The sequence below is a fragment of the Amblyomma americanum genome, chromosome 2, assembly GCF_052857255.1.
Source record: "Amblyomma americanum isolate KBUSLIRL-KWMA chromosome 2, ASM5285725v1, whole genome shotgun sequence".
Taxonomy (NCBI): domain Eukaryota; kingdom Metazoa; phylum Arthropoda; class Arachnida; order Ixodida; family Ixodidae; genus Amblyomma; species Amblyomma americanum.
This window is the reverse complement of record NC_135498.1, coordinates 147,740,244-147,758,630: the sequence shown is the minus strand read 5'-3', so window position 1 is coordinate 147,758,630 and position 18,387 is coordinate 147,740,244. Positions and strand designations below refer to the sequence as shown.

General features: G+C 44.9%; 1 protein-coding gene across 1 annotated transcript in view; it reads right to left on the bottom strand.

Annotated features, from left to right (window-relative positions):
* Positions 1-191: 191 nt before the first annotated feature.
* Positions 192-18,387, bottom strand: part of LOC144120135 (uncharacterized) — an 89,415-nt gene continuing 71,219 nt past the window's right edge. Inside the window, exons 6-8 of the mRNA XM_077652575.1 lie at positions 13,067-13,144; positions 1,880-1,967; positions 192-208 (exon numbers count right to left, since the gene is read on the bottom strand). Of these exons, the coding sequence (XP_077508701.1) occupies positions 192-208; positions 1,880-1,967; positions 13,067-13,144 (183 nt within the window). The remainder of the gene's footprint in view (positions 209-1,879; positions 1,968-13,066; positions 13,145-18,387) is intronic.

Here is an 18,387-nt window from a genome sequence, read left to right as displayed (position 1 = left end):
TCGTGACCAAACTTGACTGTACGGAGCCTATACGTGGAACCTTCTGCAAACTACAGTGCCAACCTTTCGGTCCCAGGCTCCACGTGAAAGCTTCTGCAAATGCAAACTGCGGTGGAAACCTTTCGCTCCCACGCTACCGCTGTGAAGTGCAGGTGACTGACCTTCGACGCTGCCATAGGACCCCCTTCGGCCTATTCATCACTGAAGCCTGGACAGCGCGGACCATAATCTGCCAGAAGTGGCAAGAGTGTGTGGCTGGGGGCGTCCTGGAAGGCGGACCCGGAAGACTGGACACGTGATCTACATCACAGTGATTCGACGCATTTTTAATGAACTAGATTCCCCAACTAAGGACCTGGGGACAGGGGACCCTATTTAAGCAGCGATCTGGCGTGTGTTCGCCAGCTCCCGATTCACTCTTTCGAACATTGTATAAATGTAAATAAACCCTTCAGTCTCTTCTTCACCTCGAAGACCCTCTCATCTCTTCGTCAACCCCACTACAGCAGTCTCCCGATCCGGAACCCGGGGACACCGACCTTGGCGAGAGACAGCACAGGCGAACCAGGGGCCCGCATCTAACAACTGGTGGCAGCGGTGGGATCGAAGCGCAATCCCCCAACACCAGTGGCCTGCTACGGGATAGAAGCCCCACACCTAACAAGGGGAAGGGGCGATTTGCAGTGCCGCTGTGCTTGGCTCTCCTAGCAAGGGAAAACCACCGTCGGGTGCTCAGAGGGAAGAGTGAGACATTGTAGGACTGAACCTAGCATACGCGGCATTCTCAAATGTCACGGGAAGATGGACAAAACTATAAAGCGGGCACATAAAGCTCAGCTATCGCTGAGTTGTGCACATAACACGTCAATGCGTAATGTTGCATTTTTAAAAAGTAAGTCATCCTTGAGAAACTCCGCTATAATGAATTCCTTAACCCACTACACTACCTTCATTAACTAAAACTCTCATATCAGAAGCAGCCGTTATTTAAACGTTTTGTGACAGCATCCGACTCGAAAATATCAACGCTACGCTCTTTAAATCGCATACATACGGCCATTTTTTAAATGCACCTTCTTAATTTCCGTATGCGCCATTACTGAAACTTCTAGCTTTCAAATAATTGATGGACGCACAAAGTGTGCAGTGAGGACCGGGGCACCTTGTGACTCGCGGATTCATCTAGAATCAAAAATTAAAGCTATCAGAATACCAGTGTACTCAACGCCGAGCATTGACTGATTTCATGTCGTTTGACACAGCGTAACCGCGCTAAGAGACGAGAGAGAGAGAAGAAGACAGAGACATGCACCGAGTAGCAACGAATTACTTATTTCGACAGGGAAGGTAGCAATACAAAAGAAACGAGGTGAGCAATAACATAAAGGAATTCATCAAAGCGGCTGAATCAGCTGTAGGGGAATCAACACTTGCAATTACCGTATAGCGTCACTGATGAAGGTATGCAAGTTGGAGCCTTCGCTTTCAGCACAGCGCTGTTTCTCATCTTTGTTGAGCTCGCGTTCACACTTTCGAACTGTTGATTACATTCTTGTTTATTCATTTCTATAGATGATTTTCATTATGTTCTTCCTTGCCATGCTTCCTTTATATTGCTGCCTTCCCTGTCGCAGTAAAACATTTGGTTGCTAGAGAGCGCGAGTCTCTGTTTTCTTTTCTCCCGTCAGATTCGTTTGGGTTGTTCTCTCGTATCCGTCAAAACATGCCAGACGGCTCGACTGACCCCTCTTCTTAAACACGCTTCATGAATTGGAGTGCATCATTCTTGTAAGATATATGTCCGTCTTTTCTTCGATACTTTGTAGTTCCCAAGTAGAAAATAAATGGTAATTGTGTGTGTCATTTAAAAATGACCTACCTTGAACGCACGATCCATTGTGGCATATGCCGGCCTCTGTTGGTGCCTTATAGCCCGTAAGTAAATCTGCAATCCATTTGCGCTTGAGCTACATGAAACAGTTGATAAAAATGCATGAGGACTAGAGAGCAGTAAATGCGCACCAGCGTTCGTTCGCTCAGTCTGCCCGCAGAGAGAAATATCTCATGAATCAATCAATATGGGTGTAATTGGTTAAATAGTCAAGAGGAACGCTCTCATATGAGTATCTTATGTTCAGGGAAATAAATATGCAAGTAGGAAATTCGGGGCCGTCCTTTGTCGCATGGGTCGTCACTGGTTTTCAAGAGTTTAAGGTTCCAGCTGCCCAAAGAGTAAAAACTGGTGTATATTTTTAGCGCGACATCGTGAGAGTTAACGTCCGGAGCAAAAGCAGTGCGCGTTGTCACAATAATTAAATATTTGTCGACAGTTTTGTGACGTGGCAAACCATTACACAGCTGTGGAATGAAAACGGTTAAAACTCCAGTTAAATTGCTGTGAACTCTTAACATGACTCGAATAAAGTAATTAAGCTGAAGAGAACTGTGCGGTAATTGGTTGGCAATCGATCCCATGACCCTTTGGTTGCGAATAAGGCGCGCTGCTCTTAGACCATTGAGTCACGCGCGTGAGACTTACTTGCAGGGAGGCCTTCGGAGACTTGGGGTGTTTGCATCACGTGGTGTAGTGTGCCTACTTATGTATGCTAATGAGCGACTACAGTTAAGAAAGCGTACTAATTATGAAAGAAAGTAGAAAATAACTATTAACGCAGTGGCATCCTTAAAGCGTAGCTTCAGTGTCCCCATGATTTCTTCGTGTACAGACAAGACGAGCGCTCCCGTGCTTCGTCCGTCACATTCAGTTCATAGAGCAGTACTCGACATGAACCTCTCCTCTGCCAGTGTTTGACGCTTTGGTCACCAAAGCTGCCACGGGGAACTGTGAAAGAAAGGCGTTCCCATGAACAAGGCGAAGACTTGCGTCTAGTGGCAAAACGCTCGTGAATAAATGTTCTTCAAACCTTCTGCTGTATGGTCTCTAGCGGTCGCCCGAAATGTGGTCACCTGCAGCTACATGGATAATGTATTTACGCGCACATAGAGCTGTAGGAAAGTCGGGAGACGCTTAAGCTGCGCCTCTTAAGAGTAGAGCGCGATAGCGTTTCGGGTCCAATTCGCATCGCCTACTCATCTACCTCAATCGTAATTATCATAACCATAATTACTCGCGCACGCATCAGTACATGTCTCCAGGACCCTTCATAAAGCGGAAGACCACAACGCAATCACTAGGTCTGCCTTTACTCAACTCAAACGAAATATCCTTCCTGGCTATGCTCAGACTTTTCTTCCGCACCGCCTATCAATTTTTGTGTGTTTTTTGTGTTGTGTTGTGTTGGGTTTAATGGCACATAAGCAGCTAAGGCTATCATGCGCCAGGCTCAAGGTATATGAACACTTTTCTGTAGGTGGGAGGAAACATGGTTGTGTAGAGGACTTAAATTGCTATTTCGTTCTGGTAGTAATATGAGGAAGAAGAAATTTTATAAATGGCTAAAAATAAATGCTTTCAAGAAGGTCAGATAACCTCAGTAGCCATCCTTGGCTGGGCAAGGATCCTGAGGCTCCCAACCATTTAAATAACCACCTCAGCCCTCTTCTCATGGAATGAGAAAATGGCTGAAATGCATCATATTTTAAAGCAAAGCTGTGGATCAAAGTTTACAGTCTCTGAAGAACATCTGCCTCTTTTAAAAAGCTAAAAACAGAAGATATGTTAACAATGGCATTTTCGCCTAAAAGCAGCGCTGGGTGTAAAGAAATGTATTCATTATAAAACTTAATAAAGTGCTTATTTCTTAGTTTTTCGAGTTTTGCACACGAGAATAAATTATGGTTTATTGTTAGTTCGTCTCCACATCTTTCACAACGAGGTTTATCTTGTTTCGTTAGTAAGAAGTTATGTGTAATGTGTGTATGTCCAATGCGGAGACGACATAAAATTACTTCAATAAATCGTTCCTGGTGCCTACAGGTCTTCCATTCACCCAGGACAGGTTTTACAAAGTGCAGCTTGTTGTTAACCTCGTTGTCCCAAGAGACCTGCCATTTTTCTCTCAATTTATTCTGGACTGACTTGATGCAGTCCTTATGCGGTATGTTTATTGGTTTTATTTTTGCGTTAAGGGCAAGTGCGGCGCTTGCATCAGCCCTCTCATTTCCGCGGATGCCCACGTGACTGGGAACCCAGCAAAACTTTATTGTATGTCCTTGTGAATCAGCTCGTATTACATTATGTATTAAGTTTCCTATTAAGGGTTCAGTTGCATTTCTGGGGTTTATTGCTGTAATTACGCTGAGGGAGTCACTGTAGATAACACTGTTCTGTATGTTTTTCTTCAATATTTGTTCTACAGCTAGAGCAATGGCGTAGCATTCTGCTGTAAATATTGAAGCGCACTGAGGCAGCCTGACTACATTTTCCCATTTCCCTTGCACTATCGCGCTCCCTACATAGAGTGCTGTCTTAGATCCATCTGTGTAGAAATCTGTGCAATTCTTGTATTTTTCACTTACTCCAAGAAACTCTTGCTGTATATGTTCCAGTGGGGTATGTCTTTTTTGAATGTGTGTCAGTGCGAAATCGTATACACCAGGAAACAAGTACCAAGGTGGCAACCTATCGGGTCTCTGGGCAACATCAGGAAGTGCATCTAGTATGTTTATTTCTTGGCATATTTCTTCAAAGCGGAGGAGCAATGGTTTTACAGCTTGAGGTTTGTTGGTGAACAGTGTTCTGGATGGGCATTTTGTAACTATGGTGTAACAAAGATGTTTCGGTAGCGACCTTATTTTCAGTACGTATGCACAGGTAAGCATTGTTCTCCTGTTGGTGAGGGTCGGTTCATTTGCTTCTACGTGAAGGCTATTTATGGGTGATGTTCTGTAAGCACCAGTTGAAAGGCGCAACCCGAGGTTTTGTACTGGATCTAGCTTTTTAAGGTATGATGGCCTCGCAGACCCATACACTATGGATCCATAGTCTAACGAAGAGCGTACTAGAGAGCGATAGATGTGCAATAGGCACCTCCTATCGGATCCCCAACGCTTCCGTGAGAGTACTTTAAGTATATTCAGGGATTGGGTGGCTTTCTTTTTTAGGGTGTTTATATGTGGTAGAAACGTTAGCTTTTTGTCAAAAGTTAAGCCTAAAAATTTGTGTTCTTGTTTTACTGGAAGTGTGGTGTCGTTCAAGTGGAGGGTGGGATTAATCTGCAGTCCTCTCTGCAGCGAGAAAAGAACCGCAACAGTTTTCTGTGGAGAAAACCTAAATCCATTTCTGTCTGCCCAAAGTGCTAATTTGTTTATTGTGAGTTGTAGTTGTCTCTCACAAGTTGCCAGGCTAGAAGATGTGCATGCAATTTGAAGGTCATCAACGTAGACCGTGTACATAATGGACTGTGGAATTATACTGGTTAAAGAATTCATTTTTACTATGAACAATGTAGTACTTAAAATGCATCCCTGAGGAACGCCGTTTTCGTGAGTAAAATTATTTGAGAGGGTTGCGCCGAGACGAACTTGGAAAGAACGGTTGGATAAAAAGTCGCTCAAATATTTCAGCATCCTCCCGCGGATACCAAGCTCTGCCAGGTCGCGAAGAATCCCGAACCTCCGGTCGTGTCATATGCCTTCTCCATATCGAAAAAAACTGAAAGGCAGTGTTGTCTGTGTATAAAGGCCTCTCGGATTGTGTTTTCCAGGCGGATTAAATGGTCGACTGTGGAACATGTTTTTTTAAAACCACATTGGTGGACATCAAGAAGCTCTCGGGATTCTAGAATAAACATTAATCTAATATTTATAACACTCAAAAGATTTGGCAAGACAGCTTGTAAGGGTTATAGGCCTGTAACTGTTAGGGGAGGTTGGTGGCTTTCCCGGTTTTAGAAATGGAACAATAATGGCTTTTTTCCAAGCAGCTGGTATTTTCCCTACTACCCATATTTTATTAAAAATTTTAACAGAACTTCTACAAATTGCTCAGATAGATGGGATAGCATTTCATAATGAATTTCGTCGGGGCCTGGTGCAGTTTGTTTACCTATAGACAGTACTCTCTGTATTTCTTGAAGTGTAATCAAATTATTGTAAGGCTCGTTTGTGCTGCCTGCCGTAGGGAGTCTTTGTTTTTCGGTTGTGTTTTTGTATTTTAAGAATGACTGTGTATAGTGGGAAGAACTAGAAACTATAAAAAAATGTTGCCCCATAATGTCTGCTTGTTCTTTATTACTTGTCTGAATTCCAGGATCCGTCAGCAGAGGAAGGGTGAATGGGGAATAGCTGCCATTTACTTTTCTGACCTGCTCCCACAGTTTTTTTGATGTTACCGAGCTGTTTATGGACGACACATAATTTTGCCAAGACATTTTTTCCGCGTTCCGCCGTATATATCGGGCTTTAGCTTTTGCCTTTTTGAAAGTTATTAGATTTTCGTGAGTAGGATACCTACGAAATACACCCCAGGCCTTATTTTGTTGTTTTTTGGCTTCCCAACATTCTCGCGTCCACCATACCTTGTGGTTCTGGCGCACCACGCCTGTGGACAGGGGAATAGCTAGCCGTGCAGCATCGATGATACGCTTAGTAAGAATTTCATTGATTTCATCTATGTTAAGTGTTTCTGAGTAAATATCTTCTAATCTGGCCTTTTCTCTAAACAACGCCCAATCAGCTAGATGTAGCTTCCATCGCCGTGGTTTGGTCGGGATGACTGCAGGTGAGGATGATAGGCTTATAAAAACTGGTAGGTGATCACTCCCCAACGGGTTGTCTAAAACGTCCCACTTAAGATCACCAAAAACAGAAGGTGAACAAAAAGACAGGTCTAAACTGCTCATTTTCCCAGGCGTTGGGGAACAGTACGTGGCCTTTTTCGTATTTAAAAGACATACATTATTCGTCAGGATAAAATCTTCGATTATTTGACCTCTAGCGTCACAGCGTTCGCTTCCCCACAGGGAGGAGTGAGCATTAAAATCCCCAAGTAACAGATATGGCTCCGGAAGTTCTCTGATCAGTTGCTGTAGGTCATGGAGTGTTAACATAAAATGTGGAGGAATGTATACGGAACAGATTGTTCGTGTTTTGTAGCTTACGATACTGACTGCAACCGCCTCAAGTTTTGTTTTGAGTTTAATTTCTTGAGCAGGGACACCGCTTTGAACGACTATCGCGACGCCTCCCGATAGCCGATTTGCCTGCTCTCGATCGCGTCTAAAAGTTTTATAATGTTTCAGGATATGTAGATGTTGTGGACCAAGATTGGTCTCCTGAAGACATAAAGCTGTGGGTAACATTGACCCTAAAATATGTGTTATATCGCTGTAATTCCGCATAAGTCCTCTACAATTCCAATGGATTAAAAAAGCCATGTTTATGTTTTTGAGAGGAAATGACAGGGGATTTACTTAAGTAGTGGGCCCGTTATTAGGGGCCTGTCTTTTTTCCGCTCAAGAGAGCTGTTCCGCCTCTGTAGTGGAGGCGGAGTGGCAGTTATATCCATCGCCTCATGAGAGGCGCTGGAGGACCGCGGGGAAGCCGCGGGTTTGTGGGTTTCAGTCCTCCCCCGGTAGGGGGAAGTCCTGCGGGATGCCGACGCATGGACCGGCGCTCCCTGCTTTGACACTGGCAGGGCAGCTTTCGCTGACCCTGCCTGGGGCGTGAATGGTCCTGCCATTGGCTCGATGGAAGTGGCCTCGGCAGCGACCGGGGTGCTGTGTGGTGCACCGCCCCTGCGCACCACATCAGCAAAGCTAGATTTTGCTGTGAAGGAGAACTGGGTGGTAACGGCAAATCGCCTTCTTGCTTCTCTAAATGAAATGTTTTCCTTGGTTTTTATCGTGATAATCTCTTTTTCCTTCTTCCAGGACGGACAGGCCCTGGAGTATGCAGCATGTTCTCCTTCGCAGTTAGCGCAGCGCAGGGCTGCGTCACATTCCTCAGAAACGTGATCTTTGGAAGCACATTTTGCGCACGTTTTGCGGCCGCGGCAGCTCTGTGAGCCGTGGCCAAACCTTTGACAGTTGAAGCATCTTCGTGGGTTTGGAATGTAGTGTCTGACATTTACTTTCAAGTATCCTACATCGATGGTTTCTGGTAATGTACTTGTATTGAATGTTAAAACCAAGTGTTTTGTCTCTATTTCTTTACTGTCTTTCCGGATTTTGATTCTGTATACATCTGCGACATTTTGGTCAGACAGGCCTTCCAGCAATTCTTTCTCGGTTAGGTGTATGAAGTCGTTTTCAGAGATGACACCACGAACTGAGTTTAGGGATCGGTGCGCTGTTATTGAAACTGGGATTTCTCCGATGGATGCAATGTTTGCGATTTTCGAGTTCTGGGTGTTGTCAAGGAGTTCTAACAATAAGTCTCCGCTGGCCATTTTAGACACCTTGTAGCCAGGGCCCAGGGTATCTGTTAGGCATTTAGATACAAGGAACGGAGAAATTATTCTTGCTTGTTTTTCATTACTTTCGCTGTGGATAACATAGAAATTGGTGAATGTCAATGTCGGTTTCTTTTTTGAAAAAACGTCTGCTGCTTCGTTCCGCCCTCTCTTGAGAGAGCGATCGGGTTTTGAAAGTGGGGGAGCCATAAAAAATGAAGTTTTTCAGTCATGGTGCCAGCCACCCACCATGGAGTCCAACAAAAGGACGGGACAGGAACTTGAACGCAAGTCCTGCCCACGCCAGCTGTACACCTCAACTATAACCAAATCCGACACAACTCAGGGTGGTTGGCCACACAAGGTTAACCCTCGCCGCCTATGAAAAGTGAAAAAACTAAGAAGTGAGTAGGAGATAGGAGGGTTGTGAGAAAGGGATAGGAAAGTGAAAGACAGTGTGGAGAATAGGAAAAGGCGACTGCCGATTTCCCCCGGTCGGGTCAGGCCGGAGGTGCCGTCTACGTGAAGCTGGGGCCAAAGTGGTGTGTTGCTTCCGCCGAGGGGCCTTAAAGGTCCAAACGCTCAGCATCGGCTCAACCACCAGGATCCCCTTTTCCCCGGACACGGCGATGCCACGCACGGCGAGGCGCGGGTGCTCGGGTCCGTGGTGATGCACAGTTCACCATCATCCCCTTGCGGGGATGTCCCTGCGGATGCTCGGGAACCCGCGGTGTCGCCACTCACCGTCGCGACGCCTGCAAGCTGCAGGCGCCCCCCTGCGGGGTTATCAATTTTTGGTCGAGGGCAGGCCTGCAACATCTTTCCGGCAACAAAAATTTATTACGTTTTGCAAGTACTCCACCGCGCGGGACACTACATCCAAACCTTTCATCGAGCATGTGCAACGTACATATCGTCTTCCAGTTTTGAGCCGTTGCGGTGCGATAACCTGTTCAGGCCTGTTTCTGCGGGAGTACCAGGTTTGACACATCTCTTATATGCCACAGTTAGCTACACTATCTTCTTTTTTCGTGACATCTCTCATAAAGTTATCAGAGCATCCCTGCAAACTAACTTTGTCAAGCTTCTTGCCGACTTAGTGGTCTCTTCTAATTTTATCGAGCCGCCCATATTATTTGGATTTATGTAGGAAGTTTATGACTTTTACGGCGTTTTCTGGCAGTTCAATTTCCTTTTGAGTACTTATTCTCTGTTTCGCGTAGAAAGTTAAACAAAGGATTGATATCTATGCTTTTTCCGCCTCCATTGTATCGCTCTCTCTACTCTAATTGTATTGGTCATGATGTGCAGAGACGACTACGTAAAAAGCTGATTTCGGCTTTACTAAAGCGTATTATTTTAAACTTCACGCCGAAGTTCTTCCTTTTAAAATGTGGCTTCACGCAAAAAAAAATTCCTCTGTTAATTGTTGCCAATGTGATGCGCCTGATACCATCGAGCACTGCTCTATTGGCTGCAAAGACGCAACATTATTTTGAGACATTCTAAAAACGACACTGAAGAGAGACTTAGTTTTGAATTCTCACAGTGTACGCTACCTAATGACCATCCAACATGATCACGAATCTTTTGACATGATTTTCCTGCTCGGACCGCATAGCCTGTAGAAAACGGGCATGTTGGACCGGAATGCTGAGCCTGTCGTCTCCCCTAGAACACATTTCGGTCAGATGATGCACCAGCTCAAAGACACCTACGAAGACAGTGACTCTCAACCGGACTGGTTCCCGTTATTGGTGCTTTGTCTTTTCTTGCCACCATTTTAGTTAAGCTGTGTCAAGACGTGCGTTTTGGTTGTGCGATGTTGTGTTTCCTTTTACTTGCTCGGCTACTGACTGATTACTTTGCAAATAATATGTATAGCTCTTTCCTTCATATAAACGAGTGTAATAGTACCATGCTGAAAAAAAATATCTTCTGGTTTATGGGTACCGCACCCGTCCCGCAATAAGAAGGTCCTGGTGTATAATCCCACCCAAGCCAAATTAAGCCAATTTAATTTTCCGCTGAACTTTTTTTAAATGTTTGCTTGCATCAGGATTTTTTGCTTAGTGCCAACGATGCCGACGCCTACAACGACGAGACCGGCTTTTCTGTGATACAGGACCCCTACCGCTATCGAGTTAAATTTTTCCGTCTGTAGTTGTTAGATTTGCCTAAGGCAGAATCATTGGTTTCGGTGGTAATAACAAATGTAATTAGTTTGGATTTACTGAGGCCAGAAAAAATAAAAGTTCATTTTATGGAGTTTGTTTGCCCTGATTTTTTCAAGAAAAAGGAATATCGTCCGTGAATTTGTACCTTGAAACTGTCGATAATCCCCTATTAATCGTTCTTTGAAGATTCGGCAGTAGACCTCCAGTACGAAGAGGTTTAAAAAATACGGACGAGTTAGCGTGGTCGCGCCAAACGCGAATTAGGTGCGTTAGCACTTCGGTGTTGCCTCCGGTTTCGGTGTTCGGATCCATTGCGGACGGAAAGAAGTTGATGAAGCCGACGATATCTTAAGCACAGTGCGAAAGGCTGTGAGTTTAGTACACGGGATGTTCGGTTGCGGCGATGGTGTATTGGTCTAAAGCAGTGGCCAGCAAAAGCAGTCTGTTCACTGCGTCCCGGGCTCGAATCTCGCCCGTGGCCAAAAGAATGTGTCGTTTTAGCTTATTTTGTTTCAGGTCATACAGGCTTCAGACACAGAGACATACCTTGGCAGAATCCGACATTGGAACCTTTAGTGCCGCATTAAAGAGGCATCGCTGTCAATGCAAAGCAAGGTGAGATTCACCTCTATTCCCAGCGCGGCAGCTGCGGCGGAGCAGCCTGTGACGCCATCTCGGGCGCGAGCGCTCTCTGATTGGCTGCGTCGCCTCTTACGGTACGTATGATGCGTGCCCGTGATTGGCTCCTCCGTGCCGCAGCTGTGCTCTCCACCGTCGGAGCTCACAAACGTCGAATGTCAAAAACGGCTTCCGACATCAGTGTCTTGCGAAAACGCGGGCAGTTGTGCTACCGCAATAAGAAATTTAAGGGGGCACTTACGCTCAACCTGAAGGGCATGACGCAACAGTGTTAATGGTTTCTGCTGTCTTCCTTAACTAGTACCTGTTTATAATTACACTCATCATTTGTATACATCAGTAGGCATGATGGACAACGTGATGCACAGCAAGACAAATAAGCTCTCCTTTTATCCAAGTCGATCGGAAGTGCCTCAATGGCCCAGGGTTAGCATTACTGATTCGAAACCTGAGGGTCCTGGGTCATGAGTTCGGCGTAATTTACATCCTTACATGCCATTATGACATTCCACTCCTGATACGACCTTGTGTTCACAGTTTACCTCGAGTTTTAATCATTTTCATTCGTGCAGTGCGGTAACCCTGTCGCCCAATGTTGAATTAGCGTGAAAAGCCACACGGCTTTTCCTCCGAACGTTCGCTTTAACGCTCACTCGTTAATGCCTGTTGCAAGGGCCATTCCAGAATATCATTCTCGGTGGGCCGTTGTGCTGTTCTGCAAGGTGTCAATGTGTCTTGTAGAAAGTTTTCCTCACGGAGGAATGACCTTTCTAACTCAGTAACACTGCGTAGCATTACTCAGCGCTGAATTCAGTTAGTAACGAGCAAAATCTGCTATGACGACTTAATATATAACGTCTAGAGAGCACGAGTATTGCTATGTATGTGGAGAATGCATGCACACTTTATTCTGCCAGGAATCACGTAAATAATAATGAGGATAGCTCTTTTTGTGTTCAGTTTTATTTTTTCTGACAACCTTTTCACTCCCGTTTTACTGCGCTGCTACATTCTGGACGATGTGATTAAAGGTATGCAACGTTGCCTTTATAAAAAGAGTAGATGAGACTGCCTTGCTAAATATATGCCTACCCCAGGTTAATATGGTGAGTAGGATTGATGGTATAAGTGCAGATTGAATATGATAGCGCAACAGACGCGGACGAAGAGAAAGAACAACGCCTGTATTGCGCTATATTTATGTCTTGCGCTTCTGTTGCACTGTTACAATAATTATACAGCAGCCCACGTTTCATCCCGACTACAAATTGTTATTTGCGGCTGAATTCGTTTTCGTCGTTCTCAGGTGAGAGTGGAGCATGTTGAAGAAGTTCAAAAACTGCTTTACGCAAGCTAAAATCACACAAAAATTTCTTAAGTTAATTTGCGGTGTGGAGATAAATGCTTACACTGTCTTTATTGTCATCGTACCAAATAAATCAATACGGTAACATCCAACTATCAGTATCATCCAACTATCATTATCAATACGTCAACCTGACGTATATTTTTAATATTATTTAGCTTAAAAAAACAAGGAAGCTTTATTGTTTCCACCTATTCACGGCGTAAGCAGTATTTTCTATCTTACTAAAAAGTAAGTTTACAATTTGCGTGTTTAATTAAACATGGCTTCAGAGGGGAAGAGGAGTTTATCTTACAGCAGATAACAGACTCAAAATCTGTGGCATTCAAGTCTGTTGAAGTTCAGGCACCGAAACTTGCGTCACAATCACTATCTGTTCCTAATTAATTTTCTACTTGGCTTGTGCCATTGTACTTTGTGCTCCTTAATGTGAACTAGTGTTCAAAACCCGCAGCTGTTATTCAGGCTACGATACAGTGCGCCCCTTGTGTATATTTTTTCTCTCAAAAGTGCAAGAGACGAAACACTCACAACGCACGGAGTTCCATCTGTCGCAGTTCGTGTTTCTCCAGCCTTGTAGCATTTATACGTGCAGTTAGAAACTAACAGCTGTAACAAAAGCAAAAATAAAATCTCATTTCGTAGAACCGCATACTTGTGCAAGCCACGAAGACTACTCCTGTTTAGAAAATTTTCAGCCACATAAAGTGAGAAACAAGTGATGTGTGTAAACACCTACAGGATGCCATGTGTAAGACCGGCCATGATTTAAACAAAGTATGCACGCTCAGTGTGTCTGACTCGGCAGTGTATACATCAGCATTAGTGTTCCCACCAGACGGAGCAGCCACTGCCGCTAACCGGTCAAGACCGGGCGAGCGCGAAGCGTGATCCAGAGTCAATACCGGTGGCACGCTGTCCCCCTCTCCACTCTCCGGATCAAATCCAGCTATCACGGTGTGACATGCCCTACAGCCTCTCCATTATCCTCCTAATGTCGCCTCCCTCCCTCCATCTTCCCTCTGCTACTTTTCCACTCTCTCCTCTCCTCTAAAACTGAAGAGGGGAATTTCACTCCCACCACTTTATCTCGCTCTTTTTTTCACTCCCACCACTTTATCTCGCTCTCGATGAAAACAAAGAAACTCCGCATGTCGATGGAATTCTATATCCAGGCCTGGGGTGTGGCCTGACCTCGGTGATCAGAACCGACTACGCACTCCCTCACCAGAACGGGATTTGACCACCCTGGGGTAGTGCTTGTCCACAACCCTCTATTATCAAAGCAATTAACCTTCGGCCCCCATTCCCCAGCGGCTGCGGAGCAACTTACCCAGATGGCGGACAGACCCGTGACGCAGCGGAGGCTGCTAAGAATCTCTGGCTCCGGACAGGCCGCCGCTGGAATCTGAACCTGGCAACGTTTAACGCTAGAACCTTATCTAGAGATGCTAGCCTAGCAGTGCAGTTAGAGGAACCAGAGGGCATTAAATGAGACGTTATAGAGCTCAATGATGTCAGGAGGACAGGTCAGGCGTATACAGCACTAAAGGACGGGCTCATATTGTACTCTCGCGGATTAGCGTATGGACGAGAACTAGATGTAGGATTTCTCATCAATTAAGATATAGCTGGCAATACAGAGGAGTTAACGGGAGGGTGGCAGCTATAGTAATTACGCATAACAAGAGATACAAGATGAAGGTGGTGCAGGCATGCGCGCCTACATCCAGCCATGATGACCGGACCGTTGAAAGCTTCTGTGAAGACGTGAAATCGGCAATGAAAAAGCAAAATCACAGTACACTGTACTGACGGCACACTTCGGTGCGAAGGTGGGCAATAACCAGGCTGGCGATCAGGCGGTAGGCGACTATCGGATATGTTCTACGAGTAGCAGGGGAGAGTTATTAGTAGGGTTCGCAGATAGAAACCATTTACGGATCATGAATACCGTCTTCAGCAAAACAGAGAACAAGAAGTTGAAATCGAAGAGCCAGAATTTGAGATTAAAAATGAAATCGACTTCATACTATGCGCTCAACCTGGCGTCGTTCAGGTGTGGACGCCCTCAGAAAGATGCGTTGCAGCCACCACAGAATGGTAAGGTCTCAAATTATTTTAGTCTTGAAACGGGAACGAAGAAAGTTTGGAAAGAGAAAGTCCATTAACGAGTTAGCGGTAAGAGGCAAAATAGAGCAATTCAGGAAATCGTTGCAGAACAGATATTCAGCTTTAACTCCTGATTCTTGTTCAGTACTTGAGGAATTTTTCTTTCTTTGTATTTTACTTCATTGCCACCCAAGAAACAAACATACACGAAAAATTTATTGAGGACTCTTGTTGTATAAAAGATGCGTCGTGTACTGTATATAGGACACCAGAGCTTAGTGATTTTAAAAGCGCAATAAAACGAAGATTGATGTTACTGTTTATTTTCAAGCATCCGTGATGTTCACAAACTAACAAAATGCTTTCTTCAGCTCAAAACAATTAGTAGACCGTGACTAACGCCTCTGGGAGGCCTTGAAAGAATTCTTCGCACTTGTTATGCTGAGCTGGACATTGCACTAATCACATTTCGTTTTTGGTTTCTATTTGCATTCGTCCACCTTGTATCGCTGCTGCTCTTTAGCCTTCAGTTCCCTATGCACAACTTGGCCGTATCTTACGTCGTGCATTGGTTGATAGGCGGAGTGGCTGAGGGGAGAGGAGGATGGCCTTCCACTTTTGCTTGGCGTGTCAGTAGTACTATCATGTACGTCTCGCTTAGACTGCATTCAAGTCATGAGTTAGCCAAGAAAATGTTTATGAAATGTTCAACGACTCGTAGTGTTCATTCTCTGCAGCTCATGGCCGTTCGGTTGAGGATTATCAAAAACCTGCTTTGTCCACGCCTCCGATTCCCCGCTGTAGTCCCAGAGAACTTCGCGATGCTTGAGATACATCCTTTGTCCGTAAAGTTCTGAGTCTGAGTTCATTAAAAAAATGCGTTTAACATTGAAATTATTTCGGCAGCATCCCTTCAGAATAGCCTCCCTTGGAGTCTATACAGAGCTTCTAACGCTTCTTGAGGTCTTGGAATCAATCTGAAAACGCTTCTTTTGGCAAGGCTGTCAGCTCCTTCGTCGTGGCGTCTTGAATGCCTCTACTCTCCCCATCCAGCGACCTTTTAGGGCTCTCTTCACACGAGAAAACATGGAAAAATCGCATGGGAAGAGGTCAGGCGAGTATGGCGGATAGGGAAGTATAGTAATGCTGTGCTTGGCGAAAACTTTTGTCATGCTGAGAGCAGTGTGCGGCCTTGCGTTATCGTGGAGAAAGCTCCATTGTCCAGTGGCCCATAAGTCAGGGCGACGGCGTCGCAGAGCATCACGCATTTGTTGTAGCACGCGGATATAAAACTCCTGATTCACCGTCTGCCCTTGTGGGACGAACTCGTGGTGTATGACACCTCTGGAATCGGAAAAAAAACTATCAGCATAATCTTTGTATTAGTCTTCTGTCACCGTACGTGCGTCGACGCCGGAGCGCTTGTGGACCACCATTCGGTGCTCTACCTCTTTGTTTGAGGATCGTATTGAAAACACCATGTTTCGTCTTCAGCAATGATGCTGTCGACGAATGCGCCATCCTTCTCTGCCTCTGAGAGCAAATAAGCGCTCACTGATGCCCGCGTGTCCTTCTGGTCTTGTTTGAGGGAGTGCGGCACAAGTCTGTATTTAGCTTTCGTTTCCCCAAGTACTCACGCAAAATATGGTGGCATGTTGTCTTACTAATGTCGAGAGCATCTGATAGCATGCGCACTGTAATGGTGGGGTCTTGCTGTACGATTTTCCTGATACGAGCCATGTTCTTTTCATTCCGTCAGGTTGAAGGGCGTCCCTGCCTTGTGGCGTCTTCCACCAACGTTCTCCCCTAACCTCTTGTGCCACTCGAAAACTCGCGCCCGCAATAATGTCTCGTTGCCGTAAGCGTCACTAAGCAGCTCATCTGTCTGTGTGGCTGTCTTGCCAAGCTTCGCGTAGAATGTTACGTTTACACGCTGTTCGAGGTGGACGTCCATCTCTCCACATTCACTCACAGTAGAATGCGCAGACAACTAGTGAGAACGTAGTTTTGTAGATGTACTGCCATTTAGTGGCTGCTACAGCAATTAACATAAATAGCTCAGGTTAGCACGAAAAGGTGGCGCTACACATAGGCAACGACCATTGTTTCGGGGAATCATCTCTAGAGAAGAAAATAAATCAGTCTCGAAACTCTACGGACAAAGGTTCTACATGTAAGTGCTCTGTCTTGCTCCATCAAGACAATTTGACTTCATCAACAGCATCATTTTTGTCATCATATCTCAGAAAACAAGACATCTGAACATATGAGACGCGGATGCTTTAATCGAGGCCCTTTGCTGCTGAATAAAGTGTCCGTTTGGAATACTGAGTGTGCATTAAAAAAAACGGGGGAAAAGTGGGCGCTTGAAAAGATACTCTGCCTCTATGTGCAACATGCGGAGAGCGTTTATAACCACTGAGCCCTGGTGTCGTGTATATAGGACGCACATATATGGCGGCGGGCTGCAACAAATGTATTAACCGCAGAGAAATCTTTCCACGAATGCTGAGGCCTTGCGTATCTTTGAAATAATACACAAAATTCTAATCGGGAACACACCTGCAGGTATTAAGTAAAAAATGCCAAGAGATGCGCTTACCAGTGCAGCCGCTTCTTTCACCTTCCGCCATCTTTTTTTACTCTAGACGTTCCGACGAGGATGAAGACAAAAACAGTGGTGCCTACGCTTATGGAAATGTCATGCAAGCCGGCTCAGTTATTGTTTCAATTTATAGACTGTTCAAATTATGATTTACGCTTGTTTTTATTCGTGTCGGTTTTATAGGACACCAATGATGAAAGGGTTAACTGAGGAAGTCGATCTTAATGTTTATGCTATGAACGATAATCTGACAGCTATAATTATGGAGTGCGCAGATGAAGTAGGCGGTAGGACGTTTCGATAGGATACCGGCAAGCTATCTCATGAGGAGAAAGACCTGATAAAGAAACACCAAAACATAAGGACGTGTAAACGAACAGGCAGAATAGAACTAGCAGAGCTATCGAAGGTAATAAATAAGAGCAGGGTATAGCCCACATAAGGAAGTATAACATGGAGAGAATCTAGCATGCTCTAAAGAACGGGGGTTACCTAAAAGCGGTGAACAGGAAACTATGCATAGGTAAAAACCATATGTATGCGTTAAGAGAAGAAGAGGGCAATATAATTAGCAATATGGATAAGATAAAGTAGCTGAAGAGTTCTATTCAAATCGATACAGTAGCCAATGTAATCGGAACGTTAATGCGAGAGCTAATAGCGCACAGCAATGGGTCATCCCACCACTAACAAAAGAGGAAGTAAACAAAGCCTTAGGAGCAATGTAAAGGAGAAAAGCAGGTGGTGAATACCAGGTAACAGCAGATCTTTTGAAGGACGGAGGGAAGGTAATGGCTAATAGTGCCAGGGCAGCCATAAACTTTAATCAATCAAATGATCAGGCAGGCTTTCGTAAAAGATATTCCACAATAGATCATATTCTTACTATCAATCAAGTGATAGAGAAATGCGCAGAATATACCAACCCTTATAGACAGCCCTTATTGATTACGAGAAAGCATTTGAGTCAGTGAAAGCCTCAGCAGTCATAGAGGCATTGCGGATTCAGGGTGTAGAAAAGCCTTATGCCAAAATACTGGAAGATGTCTATAGCAACTGCTCAGCTACGATACTCGACCATAAAGTCAGAAATAAAATTCTTATAAGGAAGGGCGTCAGGCAAGGAGACACGATC